We start from the raw sequence: 21,544 nt of genomic DNA, 5'->3' as shown, positions 1-21,544 counted from the left end.
TTATTTACCAAAGGATTGATTAAACACATTTGATGCACTACTCACAATACTGATACAGTTATGTTATACAAGCATATGCCTACTTATAAATATGCACTATATTGATACAAAAAAATGTATTTGTTCAGTCAAACAAGGGCAGACCTCATCTATTTACATACCTAAAACACTTCACAAACAAAGCTACTTCTAATTATACTTCATGCTGATTTACTCCCCAGATTGCACTAAATTATCCAATAAACAGACTTTATTACATAAATACATAAATAAATAAATTACATTAGAACAAATAGTTTCATTTACAATATAAACATACAATAACATGACTTCAAAACAGTCTATAACTCTTCATGTAAAGCTCACTGGTTAACAAAATATGAACACAAACATTAAGAAAACACTTTATGTTAACAACATATTCATGTCACAGTTAGACAAGCAATACTTCTAAAATATCCCATCAAATATCCCAAGGAAAGCTTCCTCTTCTTTGGAGTTGCTGCTGAATATACAGTGTGTAAAAAAAAAGAGGGAAGGGGTTTATCAGTTAAAAAAGTGTATTCCACTTTTATTATGTGCTAGGGAAGAACATTGTTATAAGTGAAAATAAAAGCCTTTTCCTCCACCTTCTGTTGACAGATGAGCTGGTGTTGGATGGGAAGCTCATTGTTGAGAAGAAACCAAAACCTCTTGGAAGTGTGGTCACGTGGGTCACAGTCTGCTTTGGGAGATTTTCGGGTGTATTTACTGTGATCTCTTCACTGAATATGCTTGGTCTCTGCAAAAAAAGGGGAGAGAGGCAAGTTTAAAACGTGCCAAGTGAGTCAGTAACCTTTTAACTTTTAACATATTAACAGAATATTCCGGTCCAAAAAGAGAAAAACCCATCAGCAAAAGAACAACACTAATAGTGAATTTTGCTTTCTGCCATGTTTTTTGTTTACATGTAAATGTATCCATGCAGATGAGAGATAAATCACTTAAAGTGATGGTTCAGAGTAATTTCACCCTAGGGTCCTTTGCACCATGACCTCGAGCCAAACACCCCCCCAGAAGCTTTTTTCACCTGGGTCTAACATTGCCCCACTAAAAATGCCCGAAATGATACCAACGGTCTACACTAGTACATATAGGTTATGCACTCATAAAACGATGGATTGTAAAGTTTGTAAGTACACCAGAAGGTTATGTAAATAACACTTGCCTGCTGGCTTCTGCTCTCTGCTGTTGTTGTTGCTGCTGTAAGACGAGTGCTTAGGGACATCTACAAATTACAACACCGAAAAGAGATGCAACAAAAATATTTTTTAATTTAACTTATTTTTTAAAGTAAGTGCTGTAGTATAACTAGCAGGAGACAAGTAATAATTGAGGTAAGTTTGGAGACATTACCTTATTTAATCATTAAATTAATACATATTGTTGTTGCATCTCTTTTCGTTGTTGTAATTTGTAGATGTCCCTAAGCACTCTTACTGCCCGGTAGTAACAGCAGCAGCAGCAGAGAGCAGAAGCCAGCAGGCAAGTGTTATTTACATAAACTTCTGGTGTACCAACAAATTTTACAATCCATCGTTTTATCGAGTGCATTAACATTTGTACCTACTGTAGACGTTTGGTATCATTTCGGGCATTATTAGTGGGGTAATGTTAAAAGACACTTCGGATCCATTAGCCTCTGCGCAAGCTATTCAGCTGATAACGCTACGCTACGCGCTCCCAATGTTAGACCCAGGTGAAAAAAGCTTCTGGGGGGGTGTTTGGCTCAAGATCATGGTGCAAAGGACCCTAGGGTGAAATTACTCCGAACCATCACTTTAATTACATTATTTGGTGAAAACAATATAAGGAGTAAGATGTTCAAGAGGCTCCATTGTGTATGTAGTATGAAGTTTAGTGGGTTAAACGAATGAAAAACAAGTCTACGTGAATAACAATGTAAGCAACAGTATTCTCTGTGTATGTTGCCGCAAAGCTGCAAAAGAAGCACATGCCGGTCTACACACACACACACACACACACACACACACACACACACACACACACACACACACACACACACACACACACACACACACACACACACACACACACACACACACACACACACACACACACACACCTTTATTCCAGTCTAGTGTGATTTTGTTCTGTGGTCTGAGGGTCAGTGAGGGTCCTGACATCGACCTAAAACACAAAAATATGACTAATATTTTTACTGTCTTAACTACAATATAAAGCCTTCAATGGACAGTTCTGTATTTGCAGAATGGACATGTGTGCATAATTGTCTTGGCTTACCTCAGTGGTGTTCTGGCAGTGGTTATACAGGGTTTGACTTGTGAGTGACCGAGGAGTACTGGTGCAGATGTAGCAGCAAAGCCTACACAAAAATCAAAAAAAATCATTACAATGGCTAAGGCATAATCCCTCATAATCATGCCTGTATGTAGGCTATAAAGATGATGAATGTGTGTGTGTGTGTGTTACAATGACTTCTTAAAGAGATGTATGAAAATCTACCTGGCATGTTGTAGTAAACAGACTGCTGGACTTTAGCATTAGTTGGACATGAGGCCGATGACATCTCGCTGGCGTGCACCAAGTTCTCGTCGTCAAAGTCGCCCCAGTCGTCCCATTCATTTCCCAGGTCAAAGCTGACAGTTGGGATTTGTGAGGATGAAGTGTTTTCATAGCGAGCGCCCTGGTTTGACCCCGCAGTAGACCTCTTTGAGTAAGAGGTTGTATTGATCTGGTTTAGAAGCGGCTTACGGTTCTGACTCACACCAACACCGGTTCCTGGGTTCATCCACACTGAGGAAAATAAATACAGGAAGTAAAAAATAAAAAATAAAGGATATATACACAGTCAAATGTTACTGCACTTTGGGATTTCTTGTATTCAATCTGAAAAAAAGTGATGAGTTTTAGAGTCCATAATTAGTGGCTTTACATATATTTCCTACAATGAATAATTTAAAGGTTAAAATATTTTTTGGATATACAGTATTTTTTGGGATTACTGACCTTTTTAAGACCATTATGAATGAAATTTAAAGATGCAGTAGGTAAGTCTTATAAAACTAACTTTCTGTCATATTTGCTGAAACTGACCCTATGTTCCAGTAGAACTACATGAATTATGTAAAAAAAAAAAAAAAGACAGCTCCTCTGGCACCTCCTACAGCCACCACTACAGTAGTGCCATTGGCAAAATTCCACCACTCCCGGTCAATTTTCTCCAATCAGGGCCACAGGGGTGGTCTATCTGCCTGTCAATCACTGCTCAGGCACACACATATATAGCGTTCTCCCCTCCCCCCTCCCTGGGCACGAGCTGCAGAAAAGTTTTCCAAAACTCCGTGAATAATGGAGTGGCTTTTCAGAGGTGGCGTGGCTGCAGGAAGATCTGAAGAACGATGCAGATGTAGCCACATTTCCTCTCAACAGGTAACATAATTACCATGAATAAATTATCTTTCACTTGGTTATTAGTAGTCAAAAGTCCACAAAGCTACGTTGGTGAGGATGATAGTAACGTTAGCACAGTGGTCGGTCTGATATGATGCTGAAATGGCTAACGGTAGCCTGCTAGTTAGCATCGTTTTACTGTTGGTGAGTAAAGTTAACGTTGTGTTGGTGTTTAGTTATTGAACATGTTGTCTGACATGCTGGCCGGCAGTTCTGTCAAACTCCGTTGTGTGGGAGGGGCTTAGGAGACGGTTTGGGCTGCAGCAGAAAGGGGGGAGGGACTGAGAAGTTGTCGATGTTCAAATTTGTTGGCAAAGTCCTGGCTCTTCACAATCTTACCTACTGCAGCTTTAAGACCTGTTATCACAACATCAACTGAGCCCTAAATTCAGTTTTTGAAGCCAAGTATCGCTAAACTTGCACTTTCCCCAAAGCTAAAGAATAAAATCCGTTTTATGTCCGTGGTACAATCCGAAAGAGACTTGCGCCAATCACACGGAAGCTGATTGGCTTAGTTGCATGTTGGTCTCATCTGTAGTCGTAATACAGCGAAATTATATTTGGACTAGCGAAAGAAAGAACTACAACACCACGGAATAATAAAAAAGAGCATTTAAGAGTTGCCATGGACGTAGGAAAATTAAGACCTTTTTAAAATAATTTAAGACCTAGAACACAATGCCTCAGCGAATTTAAGAACTTTTTTTTAGGCCTAAAGTTTAGATATTGAAATTTTAGACTTTTTAAGACCCCGCAGAAACCCTGTTTTTGGTTATTCTTTTAGGCACTGATTTATGTTTTGTGTCAAATTAACATTGTTTCTCTCTTTGTTGGTGCATTCATGAATGCTTAGGCCCCCACAATTACAAGTCTGTGGCCGAAGAACTACCTTTTTCATGAACCATGTTAACACTATTCTTATATAGCTTACAAATGCACTGTACTGTGCTGTAAATTACAAGATGATTTACCGGTACTTAAATGAGCTGACAATGGCTTAGAGATTTAAACCCATACAGTATGCACTGAAACATAACTGTCAGTTTGTAAAGTATATGAGATTTGTAGTTAATGTCCTAAAACATGCTTTGTCCCGTAATGAGTTTGAGTTAAGTTGTTTCACGATACTTTGAGGGTGAGTCTGAGACGCGCCAGGTGTTTGGACAGGCTCCTCCATCATCCCGTACACGTCCTCCACATAGTCATCATAATCTTAGTATGAGAGACAGAAAAATAGTCACACATAATTTGATTGTTAAACCCTGCAATGTTGAGGAATGTGTTGAGTTCAGAGTCATCATCTTTAACTTGTTTACCACTGTCAACGTCGGCCAGAGGAACTTTGTCTGGAACGCTGTCTTCTCCTGTCAGATCCACGGTCTCAGAGCGAGGTCTCACTGAACCTTCATACTGACTTCCTCCATACCTTTATCAAACAAAATAGGACAGTAATATAATTCAGCAACATGCCATCAGACTTCCTTTATTTTATTGTCACACACAAAATCTAATTTGCAGTCATTGTTAAGGGACTTATTCTAATATTTGCACTTGCGAATCAAAGTCTAACATGTCAGTGTAATACCAGGAAACAGTAGGTAGCCTCTCTTTAGGTTTGTAAGCAAAGTCCTGCATGCTGACAGACACTGACTCCTCCATGCTCATTTTCATCTGAGGAAATAAAGCAGACTTATTCAGCTTAGTAATACAGCAAAATAATGGACTTATAAGCAAATAAGAATTGTATTGCTTGTCAAAGTAAAGTTATCTTATTCACAAAGATTTGATCTAGTAGAGTAGTATAAAAATGCACATGCAGTTTCACATTTATACATAAAGAACAATAATCTCACTTGGAGTTTTGGATAGAATAAGCATAGAAACACACATACTGTATTGAAATAACTTTTCTAAAGTGCATATGTACATGCCTAGTCTCTTTGGTATATATGTTATGCACATACATTTAAATAGTCTCATATATTAATACTATACAGTATAATAGCTATTCATGAATTTCTGTTACATATATTGTGCTGTTCCTATAAGCTTTACTTGTGGTGTTCCATGTGGCTGGTATATTTCTATTTTTATTTGCAACTATTCAACTTCACCACTTCGTTTGTATTTCTTTGAATCTTATCTAACCAGTGGTGTGAGTTGGCAGTGACTCAACAGCTTTTCCTGCAGACTTAACATTTAGTGATTTCTTTTGAGAAAAACAATCTTGCATAAAATCACTTTGTATTCTATCCTGGATGATGTTTAAAATAGCACAGCCTTAGGTTTATATCATATCATAATCCAAAAACAACTTTGAATAGTGTTTATTCATAACAATAATGGAAAATGAGCCTGTACAGCTACATCTGGCACATTTACATCATGGACTCGAGTGGCAATGTTAATTAATGTGCATTGTCCCTTCTTAGGTAAAATAAAGATAATTCAACAACTGTTGTGTGATGACTGCAATATTAAGAGTGTAACGCAGGCTTAGACGATCATGTTTTCTTCCTCACCTTGAGTCGTTTGACAGGAGTCTGCGCGAGTGTGTCACACCTGGTTCTCAGGTCTTTCAAATAGGAAAAGAAACTGGATTCTGGATTTGCTGACCTCTTCCGTGCCACAATTACACCTACTTTACCTTGGGGGTGGAGAGAAGACCTCTACAATCTTAACAGCCACACAAAGTAAATGTACAGGTGTGCATAACTGCACAAATAGACACGTACACAGTGAAAGAAAAGTAATTGTACTCACAGCAGTCATGGCCACAGAGATCCTTATTCTTGCAGAAGTGGTTGCACTGTCTTTTATTGCCTGAATCTGATTGTAAAGTTGTCACATTTGAATACAGAATAAAAAACATCTCAAATATTTGATATTTTAGGATCAACAAAATCATCAGCAAGAAAGCCAAAGAGTAGTGCCTTGGTCTGTAGCAGATGTGGCATTCTCCCTCTGAGTTGCATCCTGATCTGTAGACTGTGGTTTCAGTGTCTGCAGCCTCTGTACAGTCGGATCATACGTTTTGTTGTGTGGATTATCAGTTCCATACCTCCTGGCTCCAGAGTAGTAGACATTGAACTTCTGTTGGATGTCCAGGCCCACTATAGGAGAGAAAAAGGCCAAAATGTACAGTAAATGCACTCCCTACATAGCAATGATAGGAAGTCCAGTTCATATGTCTGTAGCCACGATGTGCAAAAACAAGATAAATATATATATATAGATATATATATATATAGAAAAATAACAACTTAAAACAATCTATGGTTTGATTTGATAAATTTAGGTCACAATTAGCTTTTCAATACAATACATTATCTCTCCATTTGGAATGCAATACAACATTGAAATATTAAAAAAATATTGATTGAATAATTGCCTCATTTGGCTTGACACATTTGTTTCTCTGTGATATAAATATAACAATAACAGTGCTTTACAACAAATTGCCAGATGAGAGACATCGCAGCTCAATAACAGCACTGCATTGTACAACACAGTTGAACAGAAAGCAGGGCTCCAGACTAACTTTTTGCCTTGGTTGCACTGGTGCGCCTAACTTTTTTAATTTAGGTGCACCAGCACAAAATTTAAGTGCACCCAAATTTTTCCTCGATACACGATATATAGCTCTGTACTTTTTTACAAAGTGGGCTAAATGTTCAGTTTTAAGTCAAAGCCACTTTTCACAAGCTCTTTTATTAAAACAGATTGTGATTATAATAATAAATAAAATACTAAAGACAGGGTTTCCTTTACCAGTTTAAAAATATACAGCTGCAACACATGTAAAAGAAAGTTATCTAAAATAAATAAATAAATATATATATATATATATATATATCTCTGAGAAAGCTCCTTCACTTGTTTTCAACAACAATAACAGACTGTTAATTAGATAAAAAAAGAAAGAGGACCCCCCCCCCCCTTTCATGTCTTCAGCTTTCCTATCAAAATAAAGGCCGAAATCTTAAAAAAAAAAAGAAAGAAAAAAGAACGACCGAAAGACAGGGGATGGACTGAAGCGTATGCTAGGCTACTCAGAGAGTGACGGCTGACTCATTAGCGGCGTTACACCCGTCTTGTGTAGGCTATGAAATGTCTGTATCGTCACTGCGCTGCATTTTTATGAACTATGATCCAGCAGGCTTCGCTATTACTCAACGAACTGAAGTTGCATTTAATAACTTCTAATGTGTTTTTCGCCGTGGCGGCCGCAATAACAGAGAGTTACCAGCGGAAACACTGGTACCAATACAGGTTTCCCTCTCATACTTAACAATATACAGCTGTGTTAATAACAATTAAAACTGTAGACAAATGTAAGTAGTTTGGGCCGGCGGCACTGTGTCTCTCCATGTTGCAGGGGAGCCGTATGAATGGGCTGCGCGGAGGAGAGATCCAAACACAGGCACGGCTTTACAGAAGGAATGAGTCATGTAACGCAACATTAAACCATATCGATATAAACGACATCGCTTCGTTCGTGGAGAGGCAGCGGATGCAAGGACGTTAGGTGCACCGGTGCAACCTAGGAAAAATCTTAGTCGCACCCTTACAAATTTTGGTCGCACTCTAGAGCCCTGGAAAGCATGGTGAATTGTTCAATTCATAAATAAAGAATATTGTACTAAACAACACAACAAACTGTTATTCCCCTCTATAATAGAGGTGATGCATATTGCGTATATTTCTATGTTAATGCAAAGGTATTTCCATGGTGTACCATATTGTGAGCTGATGAGATTGACACTGATCTCCTCTCCTTTTGAGGCCTGTGCCACCTCAATCTTCTTCGACCAGCTGCCACACTTCAACAGCACAGAGTCCCTTGAAAAGAAAAAAAAACAAGAAATTGTCAGCTGGAAATCAATACACTATTCTGTCTTTTTCTACATCATGGTAAAAGGTGTTCTGATTTTTTTTTTCTTTCACGTGAGTTTCTGTAGGAAGACCACAGTGTTGTCAGAGTTCCCGATAATCAGAGAGACGTAGTGGTGGTCTGGAGCTGTTCTCCTGGACAACAGCTGTGCTTGGTTTTTAAGGTTCACCTTCACCACAATCTCCGCCGTAGCAGAGCTATACCTTGGGAGCTGCGAAATACAGATACAACCCTTAAAGACAACCCATACCAGAGCTTTCCAATGCAACCTCACTTGCAATAATAGCTCAAAAGTCTGACCAACAAAAAGGGAAAAGCTTAATGTTGTTATCTAACGTACTTGTCCCTTTGATAATAAAACGTCCTTTACCTGCTCCAAAGTAACTTCATACGTCGGGAGGTGTATGACAGATTCTCTAATTTGGTTGCCAAATGGTGGATGTCTGTTGAGAATCTGAATAGATAGAATAACTAAAAGTTAAAAAGAAAGATCACATCCAAGTACTTTATACAATAATGAATTGAAAATATATTTGTTTTGTGCAACAATTAAAGGTATTACCAAGATTTTGCTTAGCATTAGCTGTGACATATGATGATCACAGTTAAAGTGTCACTGATCCAGCTCAAGCAATTGTTAAATCAAATGCTTTGGATTATTATTATTTTTTTAATATTACAGACTGACCAGCTCAAGCTCTCTGGCGTGGGTTTTCTCTATTTTGCTGAAAGTGGTGAGTCCAGCGTTCACCATTGCAGTTGACAGGCTCTGACCTGAAACACGCAGTGTATTATCAGCAAATATTAATATTTGGTTTGGAACGGCATGTACATCTAATAGAAAGAGTGTTTGGTTTGTGGATTCATTCATCATGCAGCAGCTAGCATGGTGATTTTCCCTCATTTTAATCCTGTATTTACATTGCTTAGATAACAGATGCTAGACTATGCTATGTGTATCCACCTATCTTCTCCAGCTGTTTGGAAACATAGGACGAGTTTTCCCAAAGCCTGGCTCTGAAGCACTTCGCCAGGATCAGGGAGTTGAGCACAGCAGAGAATCCAGTCTTGGATCGGTGACTCAGAAACTCTGACAGGCCTAATTGGGAAATATAATCAAAGTGCATTAATAAAAAAAGACATATTGTTTATTTGCTATGCCTGATTTATCCAACATACATTTGCTGATCCGCATCCCATTCTTGAAGATCCTTCCTGTGTCCTGTGTAAGTCCAAACTCTTGAATTGGGATGGTACCCAACTGAGCCTGAATCAAGCTGCAGACAAAGCAATAAACACATAATATCTATAGTGGTTAGTCCATAAGAAACCTATAATATATATTCTGCAATAGAAATTCATAAACCTGCATCCATTTTTTATTAAACACTGCTTTTCCACAGAGAAAGCACTGAATGAATAAACCTACCAGTTCACTTTCATCTCACTGGTTTTGATCTTTCCCTCAATGGGAAACCTGTAAAAATACATATATATCTAATTTAGCATGGAGTGTGTCTACTTCCACTATAATGCATTTAAAAACAGGGATTATGATCCTGTATATGCAATTGTTAATCCTATAAATGTGTCTGACCTGATGGTGGTCCTGTTCTTGTCCCTGTTCAAGGTGTTCAGGGGCCTCTTCTCGTTCACTCTCAACTGAATGTCGCTGAACTCTCTGCTCTTCGAAATTAACTCGATCTGTACATACAGACACTTTTGATTTTCACTCTTTGCAATGCCTTACTGCAGTCATATTTTAAATAATTTTCTTTTGCAGAACAAACACAACACAAATAACACAAATGTCACAATATTTGCTTTTGAATCAAATACATTGCTGTGTAGTCTTATGAGGAAACCTACCAGGTCAGACAAGTTCTCAGTGCCAGCCACTTTGCTGAACTGTTTCATGGTGTCAAAGGCTACACAGAACCTAGCCATCAACCTGCCGCCCTCTGCGAGGAACAAAAACAAACAACTTAACAGTTTCATGGCTCGGTTAAAAAAGAAGTGTAGATATTGGTGCAGATGCCATCCACACCACTGAACATAAGAAATTAAGAGGAAACTTAGTAGGAGCACATTGAGCATTTTGCCAATATTGCCATTTAAACCAATTTCCTCTCGACCTGTTGGTTTGATGTTGATATCCTCATCCATGTCGATCAGACCAATGGAGGACAGAGAGTTGAGGTTCTTCAGACACAGTTCTAGGAGGAGAAACAGCAATCACCTTAAACTACAATAGTGTTAGTAATGTGCACAATTACTACAATAAGCCAGAGTGAAGACAGAAAAACAGCTTGGATGATAAGTGGCTTCAGTGTAGTGTTTCAAATGCTTCAATACAGTATCTTCCTAATAGCAGCATGCTACCTTAGTCACTTCAAATAGAGAACAAACAGTTGTGGCCCACCTTGCAATTTTGCTTCGATTCCATATCTGTCTAAGTTGGCAGAGAAACCTGAAATTGGAGTCGAGACACACTGCACTTACTGGCTTTGTATACAGTCATGACAGAGAAGCTGGGCACTAATTCTAATACCATTTTCTGTGTGTTTGTGTTTTGAGCTCTGACCATAGTGTGTGGGGTTCTTGAGGGCTCTGATGTAGAGGAGGGTGGAGCGTATCCAGTCCAGAGCCATGTTCACATCACTGATGGTTTGGAGAACAATCTCAGCATTCAGGTGCTCCACCAGGTGACTGTGTAAGCTGGGGAAAGGAAGTATACGGTTACCTCATGTACTACTGTATAATCTCTCTCCGATGAGAGAGCAAGAGTCAGAGAAAGACAGGCTAAGAGAGAGAGAGAAAAAAAAAAAATATCAAGTGACCGAGCTGTATGTAATACCTGCTCTCAATGATTTCCGCCCCATTCATAAGATTCATGTACTTGTCTTTGGTTTGAAACTTGGTCATGATCACTGCAGTCGCTGATGTGTCAAACTAGAGGCAGAAAATACAAAAGTTGGTATTTCGGTTGTGCAAAGCTATCTTTCTAACTCCATTTACTGTATTTAAACATACGCTACGTCCATAACAGCTTCAGACACCTCTAAAGTAACGGAGCACTTTTAAATCACTGTAAAGAAAGGCACCTTGTGTTAAGATGTTACAGCGCCAATGAAGCAAGTGCACAAATCTGTTTTGCGGTTTTGTGATGGTGCAGCATCCCTTTCCTCCTCTGAGGTAAACCTTTTTTTTTTTTTTAAGTATTCCATTGTTATTCTGCCATTACTTGTGGTCTTCCGGCTCGGCCTATCATCTGCAGCAAGTCAGCCTCGCTGTACTCCTCACAGGAGCCTGACACATACTGCATGGTAGACTTGATCACCACCAGATGAGCTGGCAGGTTCACCCCCATGGCCAGAGTCCTGGTGGTAACTAGGGTATTGAAAATCAGACCACAAGCACAAATGAATGCCCATGAAATACAATGAAAACATGATTTCAAACTGTACCGGCAAACGCTAAAACTTTTTAATTGTTTTGCTCTATAGTGTGGCAAATTTTCTTATTTGCTATTGTTTAGAGAAGCACAAATTAGTCGTCATAGAACCAGTATCAGTGGATTATCTTTATTGCTATATGGAAATGCCAAATCCATATTTTAATTATTCTTTTGTGTTACCTATAAGATTCCTAAAACTTGTGCATATCATTTAAAGTGCTCATATTATGCTCATTTTCAGGTTCATAATTGTATTTAAAGGTTGTACCAGAATAGGTTTACATGGTTTAATTTTCAGAAAACACCATATTTTTGTTGTACTGCACATTGCTGCAGCTCCTCTTTTCACCCTGTGTGTTGAGCTCTCTGTTTTAGCTACAGAGTGAGGCATCGCACTTCGGTTCAGTTTGTGAACAGTGTTTTCTGTTGGAGATGGTAAGTCCCTTTGGGGTGGACTTTGGGCTTTTTCACTTTGTAAACCTATAACGTACACAAAAAAGATATATAACACAATAAAAGAAAGGGGAAGAAGCCAAAAAGCATAATATGAGAACTGTAATATGAGTAGGAAACTATTGTATATTGCTATTGGTTTAAAAACATCCTAGTAGAGGTCATGTCAGTGTAGTAAGTCATACTCTCTGCAATTTATATTTCTATTGAACAGGCATGGGCATGCTTTTTTGACACACCCCTATAGTTACAAGCTTGGGCTGAAGCCTTGCAATGTTTCAACACGATATGGGTGAAGTTCTGTACGACTCAGTTGTTGTGATACCTGTGAAACTTGTATTTCCTGTTTATGTCTGATGATCATGTTGCACACTAATCACATATCTATTTACAGCACAGGATAAAACTGTACTAGTGAGAATCTCACAGAGGACAGGCAGGTCTCCCATAGTGAAGGCCTCTTCTATCAACTTCCTATCAGACAAGTCAACTCCTGCATGGTGGTAACCAACTCCTAACATCACCAGATCTAGACCACAAACATAACACCAAATAATGTTATACAGTTGATAATTTAGAGCCATAATCAATTGAACATGTACTTTTTTTTACTGGTTCTGGACCATAGACTGTAAAAATAATTAACGAAGCTTCGGGCCTGCAAAGTGAAGTCAATGCGCAAGTGCCTTAAACCTGCATTTTATCTAATTTCCAGCAGTGGGCGACTCCACTGGTTGCAAAAAGAAGTCTATGGGAAAATGGCCCTACTTCTCACTTGCTATTTTTATGTCTTCTTCAACACAGCATGATGTTCACTTTGTAAATTATGGTCCCATTTATTTTTAAAAAGACGATAAAGCAGGGAGGCTTTGAGGGCGTGGCTACACGCCGACCTGTCAATCACGACAGAGGCTTAGCAATGCTAACCATGACACTGTGTACATTAAAATAGACCTGAAGTTGTTTTTGGATGCTGTCTGTGTTTTCATCCTGAACTTTGACCCTCTCACTGTGTGTTTTCACTTCACACAAAACTTTCACTCAAAGTTAATTGGGACATTTTGGTTGGGACCATAAACAAAACAAACCACCACTGGCTTGGCCGTATCCGGTTGCAAAAAACCAAGATGGCGACGCCTGTATCGCTAAACTCAAGGCTTTAAAACAGTACACACACCAATGGGTGACATCACAGATGCTATGTCCAATATTTTTGACAGTCTATGGTCTGGACTTAAAGTCTGCATCTGGTGGATCTTGACATTCATGTTTAAAAAGGGTACTTACCTCTCAGTTTTGAATCCAGAATAGCGCCTGCATATTTCATCAGCCTTAACATATTACAAAGTCACAAAAAGTCAGACTCAAACTTTTTACTAAACTGAACTAAATGTGTTGATGACTGAAGACGTTATGGATAAGTAAGAACAATACCTTTGCTTGTGCTCGATGCTCAAAATGAACCGAGCATCCTTGGCCAGAACTGCAGCGGACTGCTGGACTCCTTTCCTTGTAGAGCAAAACTACAGAATAACATAATTACTCTATAGGTCGTGAAGAAATCTAATCCCACCATCCTGATTAACTCTTAATAACCTTACAAGCTTGTTTAATGCCGGAAGAAAAAAAGAAGAAGTTTGTCTTAATTTCCATACCCACCACTAATGCAGGCTTCTGGTCAGAGTACGTTTGTATGATGTTGGCCATCTTGTAGTTGAGAGACAGGTCAAACTTGAACTCTGTTTGGTTCGGGCTGCAGGGGAATCCCAGCACCACCTTCCTCAGCTTCACTGGACGGTGGCTCTCGTCAAAGTCCAGATATGTAGCTGGACCACTCTCGTTAGACAGCCAGTCTGCTATCTAATAACATAACGTAGCAGACAAAACAATGCTCTGATTACTGATTTACACTGGAGTAGGGATGGGCGATAGAGAGGATATGCAATATAAACCATACAAAATTGGCCTACGATAGTTTGTAATTATATTGCGATAATTCATGTTGATGACGCAATCTACCCGTGAAGTTTAGAGCCACGAGCTGCAACCATAGACAGTGTATAAACGGCTGCAACCATAGACAGTATATAAGAACTACAATGTGTCATCGTCATCTTGAGTAAACATGGCTGAAAGCGAAACAAGGAGATGGTGAAAAAGACCGGTGCAACATCCATTATTTGGACTTGGTTTGGATTTAAACTGCTACAACAAGTGTGTGTGCATGTGTGTGTGTGTGTGTGTGTGCAGCGGCGGAGTGGGACCAAAAAATGTACCGGGAAGTTTACCGCCCCCGACGTACGGGTTGAGCAGAGGCTGCACAGTTTGACAAGCAGGCAGGGGCGCCAGGCCGCTGGATGGTGTTGCTAACAACTTGCAATGTATAAGTATTATCAGACCGGCCCACCAGGAAAAGTCCCGACTCTCGCCGTGTGTGTGTACGTGCTCAAATGCATTACATTAGGCTGCAGGTAAGAAACTGTTTGAAATATGTTTTTATTTAAAGTATCTGTGCATTTTTGCCTAATACTGAAAGTAATTTCAGTACAGTGTCTGTTCCTTAACTAAACAGACACCAGTTTTTCCTGTTCTCTGCATCTTGGGTGGCATTTAAGAACCAAGGATTTCAACTAACTAAGTGTAGTGCCTTTTAGAATGGTTTGCACTAAAGAGAAGACACCCAATACTTCTTTGTCAAAGTTTTTGCAACTAGTGTACGTGAATTTTATTTATCTGCAATATTATGTTGTATAATTACAGTTTTGAACAATAAATGTTCTCAAAACAACATACGTTTCTTTCTTTAAAAAAAAAAATACATTTAGCAGCTTGGTTTTCCTTAGGGTCTATGTAACCTGGTCTGAAATGGTTCTATTATAATTTATATATCGCGATATATATCGTTATCGCAAGAGGCTGCAATGTATATCGCAATATGGATTTTAGGCCATATCGCCCATCCCTACACTGGAGATACAGTACAAACACAGAACTGTGTCTGTGCATTAAAGTGCAGTGACTCAGTGAAGTGTCATTCTTACTTTGCTGCTATTTTCATGCATTTTTCTTACTTAATCACATAACACATACACATAAGTACTCCAATTAACCAATTTATCTATGAATATTTTTGATGAATTTGCTCACACTGCATTTGGAATTCTTGTGTCATAAACAAATGTCTGCCACGCCACTTACATCAGAGGGGTTGGGTATGGTGGCTGATACAGCCACAAACCTCATAGAGAGGCCTGTGTCTGGATTCTGTGCTGTTCTGTAGGCATGTACGGCCTTCATCCTGCTCACCACAACTTCCAGCGTGGCACCACGGGTCGCATCCTTCACCACATGCACCTGGGAGAACAAAATGTGTCATTTTACAGATTATTTGATTAGAAACATCTTAAAGGCACAGCAGAGAGGTTGGTATGTAGGTAAAATTAAATTAAGCTGTCCTATGTGCATCACTGTATTCCATTATTAACATGAGGAGGTGCATCTCAGTCAGGAAGAACTACATAAACAGGCTGTATACACTCTCATAATAGGCCCAGAACATGATGTGCTATAATTTTTAATGGGTAACCTCAAGTGAAATTAAGTGCTCAGGGCAGAGGCAAACGATGTGCCATCACACAGTGTGGCATAATAAAACACATTGTAGACATTTCATTTTCTGACACAGTGAGCATCTACCACCATGCAGGCAGATTATAAGACACTAAGGGCCAGATGTACGTACATTTGCGAACGTAGCGTTATCAGCACCATGGCCAACCCACAGAAAGAGCACGCTGTGATACTTCAGTTTATTATTTTATTCAGTCTTATTTACCAAACCTGCAGTTCATCGGGTAATCAGCGACCCTCAGATCTCTGCAGGGTAAATCCATACATCTAGCTAGTTTATCTGTCCAATCTGAGTTTTCTGTTGCACGACTAAAACAGCCTTTGAACGTACACAAGTTCTTTCCCGAGGCTGTTTTGCTGAGGCACCGTGGCTCCGTCCGGAACTTAGCACCGGCCAAGACGATTGTGATTGGTTTAAAGTAATGCCAACAAACCAGAGCATGTTTTTCTCCTATCCTGGAATGCTGTGTGGATTGAAAATCAAAATATCTGACCTCATCGATAAGAAAGAGCCTGACTAGCTGCAGCAGACAGTTGTCCTTCCATTTTCTGGTCATGCTGTCCCATTTTTCCTGTAAAAAAAAAAAGTAAATACATACAACATTGCGTATTCAAGTGAAACTTCAGATCACAATTTTATTTTTGATTCTCGTCTTTCCTCTTCCTTAATTTTGGTCGCATGTGTTTAATTAAGACGCAGTATGGTGTCACACACAGGCGTGGTCAGGATGATGTGGGAGTCCTGAATCTCAAAGAAGTCATCAATCTCTGTGTCGCCTGTCAGCTCCTTACAGTTCAGCCCCAGGGGACCAAACTTCTTCTTCCAGCTCTCAAAGCATTGACTGCAGAGAGCTTTGATAGGGGCCACTGGCAAGAACAAACAGAAGAAAAGACAGCTCTTTGCATCTCAGAAACACCCTAAATGTATAACTGAATCAAAAATTAAAAGCACGCTTGAATTGATACAGTAATCTTGCCAGTTGAGAAAATAAAAAGTGCAAGTTTCAGGAATTCTTCTAAACTTTCTGTGTAGGAATAATTCCCCCCAATACTGAGACTGGAAAATACAGCTTTTTAGATTAAATGATATATATATATTTTGTGAATATAAAGAATTACTCTAGGCCCACTCTATTCAGGCTGGAGCTTTTTTAAATGTATTAACAGGGTCTACATAATATTATGCTCACTGTAGACAGCTTTGACGTCTCTCCAGGGCTCTGGGGTCTCCATCAACAGACGAATGATGGCCAGCTCAAACAGCACTGTTTTACCAGACCCAGTAGGAGCACATGCCACAAAGTTCTTACCCGTGTAAAGAACCTGTTAACAAACCAAACAAATACAAACTATCTTGTATATTGTATAATAATAATTCATAATTATAAAAGGTTTACTAATAATGCTTACATCATCAAGTGCTTTGGACTGAACGTAGTTGAAAAAGGGGAAGTCCTTGAAGATGGATCTGAACTTTGCTGCTGTGTTAGCATGGTTTAGGAAATCAAATCACATTACTTGTGTAATTTAATTCCAAGCATTCTAGCCCTGTTCAAACACGGTCTAATGATTTCAAATGGTGTTGACCTACACAACAACAGAAAGGATACGGATTTCAGAAACTGGTCGCAAAACTCCAGACCCAGAGGATCCTAAAATGTGCACAATCAAAATGTAAGATAATTTCATTTTCAGTCAAACTTTCACTGATTCCACTCATTCAAACTTGATGTTGATATGAAATGTTTAACATTTTTGAAGGGTGTAAAAGCAAGGGATTTCATTTTGTAGTGAAATATGTAGTAAAACTGCAGAAATGACGGAAGTATGTGGTTACAAAGGTTTGGACTGTCACTATCTACAGCTTCTACTGTTTTACAATCCACCACCTAGTGACCAGCATGCTGCATTGCAATGAAGCGGTCAATGAGGGGAGCTCACCTCATTTAACCTCATCACACCCAAACGCAATGTGGCAGCTGCTGCCACGACTAGACGTGGGCATGCTCATTAGCTGCGCCACTTTACAGAAGCTTTATGAGTGTTATTTGGTGGACCAGTCGTAGACTATGAGCACAGGGCCTGTCTGTGTCTGTGTCAATGCAGTGCAGCACCTTGTATGTGAAGCGGCTGCGGCGTCATGGGCGGAACGAAGGCTCTCTTTGTGCCCTGCATCTCAGCATGTGCCGCCTTCTGCGGGGGTCGGCCACTCGCTGCAGATGAGCCCAGAGGAGGGGGTGGGAAGGGGGAGAAAGGAGGAGCTGCCTGGCTAACTGTCGCCCGTGGCGGCTGAAGAGGAGGAGGCCCTGTCGCCATGGTAACCGGACTGAGAAAAGTTTGAGGTCTGGATGTTGTCTGGCTGCTGCTGCTGCTGCTTCTGAGGTCATCTGTGTTTGACAAGTCACCTCCACTGTTCAACACCTGAACCTTGAACAAGCTGTTGTGGGAGGGAGGGATTGGAGGATACGGAGAGAATAAAGAATTGATAGAGAAAAAATATTGCTGCTGCTGCAAGCTTGGAGGCTTATGTGAAGAAGCAGCCTATGGGGGATGGTTGAGCATCTTTTCTTCGTAATGTACTGTAGTTCTATCTTAACTAAGCATGTCATGGATTTCAACAATTTGAGGGATTAAAGAGTGCGTCAGCACTACTAATTACATTTTTGGACAGCGAAAAACTAGAAACATGCTTTCATATTGTGCAAAACATCAATCCTGCTAATCTAAGCATTTTTTTAATTATGTTCTGCATCTGCCTCCAAGAAGAGACAAGGCTCAAGGCCACATATCAATCTTTGCCAGTTATTATTATTACAAAGCTTTCAAATCATACTAACGTCACAGCTTTACCTTAAAGGTCCAGTGTGTAACATGTTTAGTTGTTCATTATCAAAATCTGTTTTGCCCGTTGACAAACTTGTCTTTTTTATGAATATTTACCACCACCATCAATTCCAAGTATTCCTTTTGGCTTGAAATTTTACATTTGCATTCGTATAAACTGGGGTAGACGCTCCATATTCATGCGCCATCTTGACATACGTTAGCCGGTAAGGGACATACTGCTCCGCCTTTCGCGTTTTCGCTGTCACACGATAAACTCATAGGTGCTGCTAATGGGTATCGTAGCTTCCCAGCTGGCAAGTTTGAAGAAGGAAACATGGAGGACCACACGTATTCAAAATCCAAATTTCAGGAACAAGAGTCTTCTTCTTCACCCAGAAAAAGGATATTGAAAAGAGCAAGACACCGGCTTTTTAAAGCGTGAAGGCTACCGTAGCTGTGATACGTACTTTGAACTGCGCGGCTGCGAGAGAGTTGATTGCGATATGTGATCTCAAACGCTAGATGGAAGAAATTCCCACACATTGGACCTTTAATGGCAGATACAAAATTAAAGCTATGATAGGCACTTCATTCATTTGCGTTGTTGGGCAAAAAAATCCATAATATTTTTTCAGCGTATTGTAATTCAAGTGATCTGAAATAAAAGTTGATTTCTGCATCTCCTGTTGGCTTTGTTTTCAGGCTTTAGAAAAATCTAACCCATGACGGGAGACTTTGGCCAATCACAGGTGATTTCAGAGAAAGATTGGCTGTTCTGTGCATGCATATGCCCGTTACTGTACTTTAAATTCTGGCGGGTTTTTTGCATATTACCCACTGCAGCTTTAATTCTGGGACGGTCGCATGATGGAAGGTAGACCTAGCATAATCTCCACAGTACTGTGTCAGCACTGGAGAAAGGTCTGGCTGCACCCATTATCATTCTGGTATTGTGGAAAAACGCTCTGGCTTGTTTGTATTTTTAAATTTTATAAATTTTTTTAAACCAATCACAATAGTCTTTTGGCGGCGCTAAACCCAGGATGCAGCAACGCTGCCCTTGCAAAATAGATAGTGGAGATTGCGGAAGGGGAGGTAAATTCCATCTGAAATAGGCGCCCAATGGCTGGCTTATACCAACAGTCTACATCCGGTAAGTCAAATTTGAACGTTTCATTTTCTCTGTCTCTCTATCTTTCAGACAGGCAGCATTATTACACGAGCATAACCACAGTGTTTACAAAAGTAAAAAATAATTAAAAAAAAAAAAAAAAGGGAAAAACAAGGTGTACAGATATTAGAATAAAAACCTGTTCATTTATGAATTAAATTCATGTAATATGAATAAATCAATGAATATGTATGTATATGTAACAAATATTTTTTATAAAATGTTAGCTAATTTATAGTTTCATCATTTCAGTTTTATTTATGTGACATATCACTTTCGATGATAATAATAATAATACATTTTATTTAAAAGGCGCCTTTCTCGGCACTCAGGGATACAAAAGACATACAGGGATACAAAAGACATTAAAATTAATGAAAATTTATTAAAAATGATGGGAATAATTTTATTGTAATTTAATAATTATAATGGCCAGTGTTTACTTCGGGACAATTTAAATTGTATTTTGCTACGGTGGTGAAAAAAGTTAAGTTAGAGCCCTGCCCCAAGTGGAGAATTCTTCTCATCTTTCAAAATATGTACTACAGGGTGGCCGGGTTAGCTTGGTTGATAGAGCAGGCGCACGTATGTGGAGGTTTACTCCGCAAAGCAGCGGCTGTGGGTTTGACTCCGACCTGCAGCCCTTTGCTGCATGTCATTCCCCCTCTCTCTCCCCTTTCATGTCTTCATCTGTCCTGTGAAAATAAAGACCTAAAAAGCTCCAAAAATAATCTTTAAAAAAAAATGTACTACAGGGAGACTGTCTGAAAACTATGTGCATACACTCCTTAATTCACAATAATGTAAATGCTGTCTCGGCAAATAACTGACACTTGCCTTCTCCGTAGAGGTGGGCTTTTGCTGCAGTCCAGAGACAAACCCCTCCTGCTGATGGCTGCATGACCAGAGTCCTGCAAGGTTTCATCTCCACTTCTGCCACTTTGGCAGTCATCCCTGAACCCTTCACCTCCCCAAAAGACATCAGATCTTCTATTGCTGCCACTATGAGTGTCCTCAAAAATGTTCTCATCATTGTTAAAACTGTAAGGACTGTTGCTTTTTGATGGTAAAACCTTAAGGCCAGCTGATCCCTTAAAAGGAGGCAGGAATTTCTTGGGTATCTGTGAGAAACCTGTGAGTAATATTGAAAAGGGAGAGAGTTTCATGAAACAAAGTTGTTAGTAACTGTAATTTGGTGCCTTTTATGGGTGTGACTCTCAAATTTAAGGTTGACTATTTTGCTATTTCACTTGCTGACGAAAATAATTTACAGCAGCGAATTTACCATTCCAGATGTACTAGGGATTATTAAAATATATCATAAAACCCTAATCCCAGTTTGTTTAGCCAAGCCAAGGAATATTGAAAAAGCTTCAAGCTATTGTGTCTGTGAGTCACGATGTTAAATTTAGTAGGGCTTCAATAGGCCAGAAACTGAGCAGTTTACTCAAGTCAAGTGAAAAGGAATTCACCCTAATCCAGAGCACAACATACTGTATAAGGTGGAGAGAGACTCTGCCTCCTTCTGCATATCCTGAGTGGATGGAACCTGAGAAAGAGATGGAGGCACTTCCAGCTGCCATGGGCTGACCTCCTGGTGCAGTGGCTTTCTGTCAAATACAGTCCACAGGGGGAAACA

General features: G+C 39.5%; 1 protein-coding gene across 4 annotated transcripts in view; it reads right to left on the bottom strand.

Annotated features, from left to right (window-relative positions):
- Positions 1–301: 301 nt before the first annotated feature.
- hfm1 (helicase for meiosis 1) overlaps positions 302–21,544 on the bottom strand; it is a 27,288-nt gene continuing 6,045 nt past the window's right edge. The window contains exons 3-40 of one of the 4 annotated variants that reach the window (XM_039816900.1): positions 21,400–21,515; positions 20,743–21,037; positions 18,023–18,345; positions 17,519–17,560; positions 17,319–17,389; positions 17,099–17,231; positions 16,624–16,775; positions 16,403–16,480; positions 15,477–15,632; positions 13,938–14,138; positions 13,713–13,801; positions 13,566–13,609; positions 12,706–12,807; positions 11,613–11,758; positions 11,226–11,320; positions 10,953–11,086; positions 10,791–10,838; positions 10,504–10,584; positions 10,238–10,329; positions 9,966–10,072; positions 9,798–9,845; positions 9,548–9,645; positions 9,333–9,467; positions 9,057–9,142; positions 8,739–8,822; positions 8,422–8,579; positions 8,213–8,316; positions 6,408–6,587; positions 6,238–6,303; positions 5,997–6,121; positions 5,060–5,145; positions 4,791–4,900; positions 4,603–4,686; positions 2,527–2,817; positions 2,305–2,386; positions 2,127–2,190; positions 630–784; positions 302–505 (exon numbers count right to left, since the gene is read on the bottom strand). In XM_039816900.1, coding sequence (XP_039672834.1) covers positions 451–505; positions 630–784; positions 2,127–2,190; positions 2,305–2,386; positions 2,527–2,817; positions 4,603–4,686; positions 4,791–4,900; positions 5,060–5,145; positions 5,997–6,121; positions 6,238–6,303; positions 6,408–6,587; positions 8,213–8,316; positions 8,422–8,579; positions 8,739–8,822; positions 9,057–9,142; positions 9,333–9,467; positions 9,548–9,645; positions 9,798–9,845; positions 9,966–10,072; positions 10,238–10,329; positions 10,504–10,584; positions 10,791–10,838; positions 10,953–11,086; positions 11,226–11,320; positions 11,613–11,758; positions 12,706–12,807; positions 13,566–13,609; positions 13,713–13,801; positions 13,938–14,138; positions 15,477–15,632; positions 16,403–16,480; positions 16,624–16,775; positions 17,099–17,231; positions 17,319–17,389; positions 17,519–17,560; positions 18,023–18,345; positions 20,743–21,037; positions 21,400–21,515 — 4,516 coding nt within the window. In that variant the 3' untranslated portion in view covers positions 302–450. Of the gene's footprint in view, positions 506–629; positions 785–2,125; positions 2,191–2,304; positions 2,387–2,526; positions 2,818–4,602; positions 4,687–4,790; positions 4,901–5,059; positions 5,146–5,996; positions 6,122–6,237; positions 6,304–6,407; positions 6,588–8,212; positions 8,317–8,421; positions 8,580–8,738; positions 8,823–9,056; positions 9,143–9,332; positions 9,468–9,547; positions 9,646–9,797; positions 9,846–9,965; positions 10,073–10,237; positions 10,330–10,503; positions 10,585–10,790; positions 10,839–10,952; positions 11,087–11,225; positions 11,321–11,612; positions 11,759–12,705; positions 12,808–13,565; positions 13,610–13,712; positions 13,802–13,937; positions 14,139–15,476; positions 15,633–16,402; positions 16,481–16,623; positions 16,776–17,098; positions 17,232–17,318; positions 17,390–17,518; positions 17,561–18,022; positions 18,346–20,742; positions 21,038–21,399; positions 21,516–21,544 lie in introns of all 4 variants that reach the window. The other 3 variants (XM_039816901.1, XM_039816902.1, XM_039816903.1) reach the window with 3 other exon arrangements.

This window comes from Perca fluviatilis, chromosome 11 (genome assembly GCF_010015445.1).
Source record: "Perca fluviatilis chromosome 11, GENO_Pfluv_1.0, whole genome shotgun sequence".
NCBI classification, from domain to species: Eukaryota; Metazoa; Chordata; class Actinopteri; order Perciformes; family Percidae; genus Perca; species Perca fluviatilis.
Note: the sequence above shows the minus strand (reverse complement) of the source record. Positions and strands in the feature narration are given on the sequence as shown.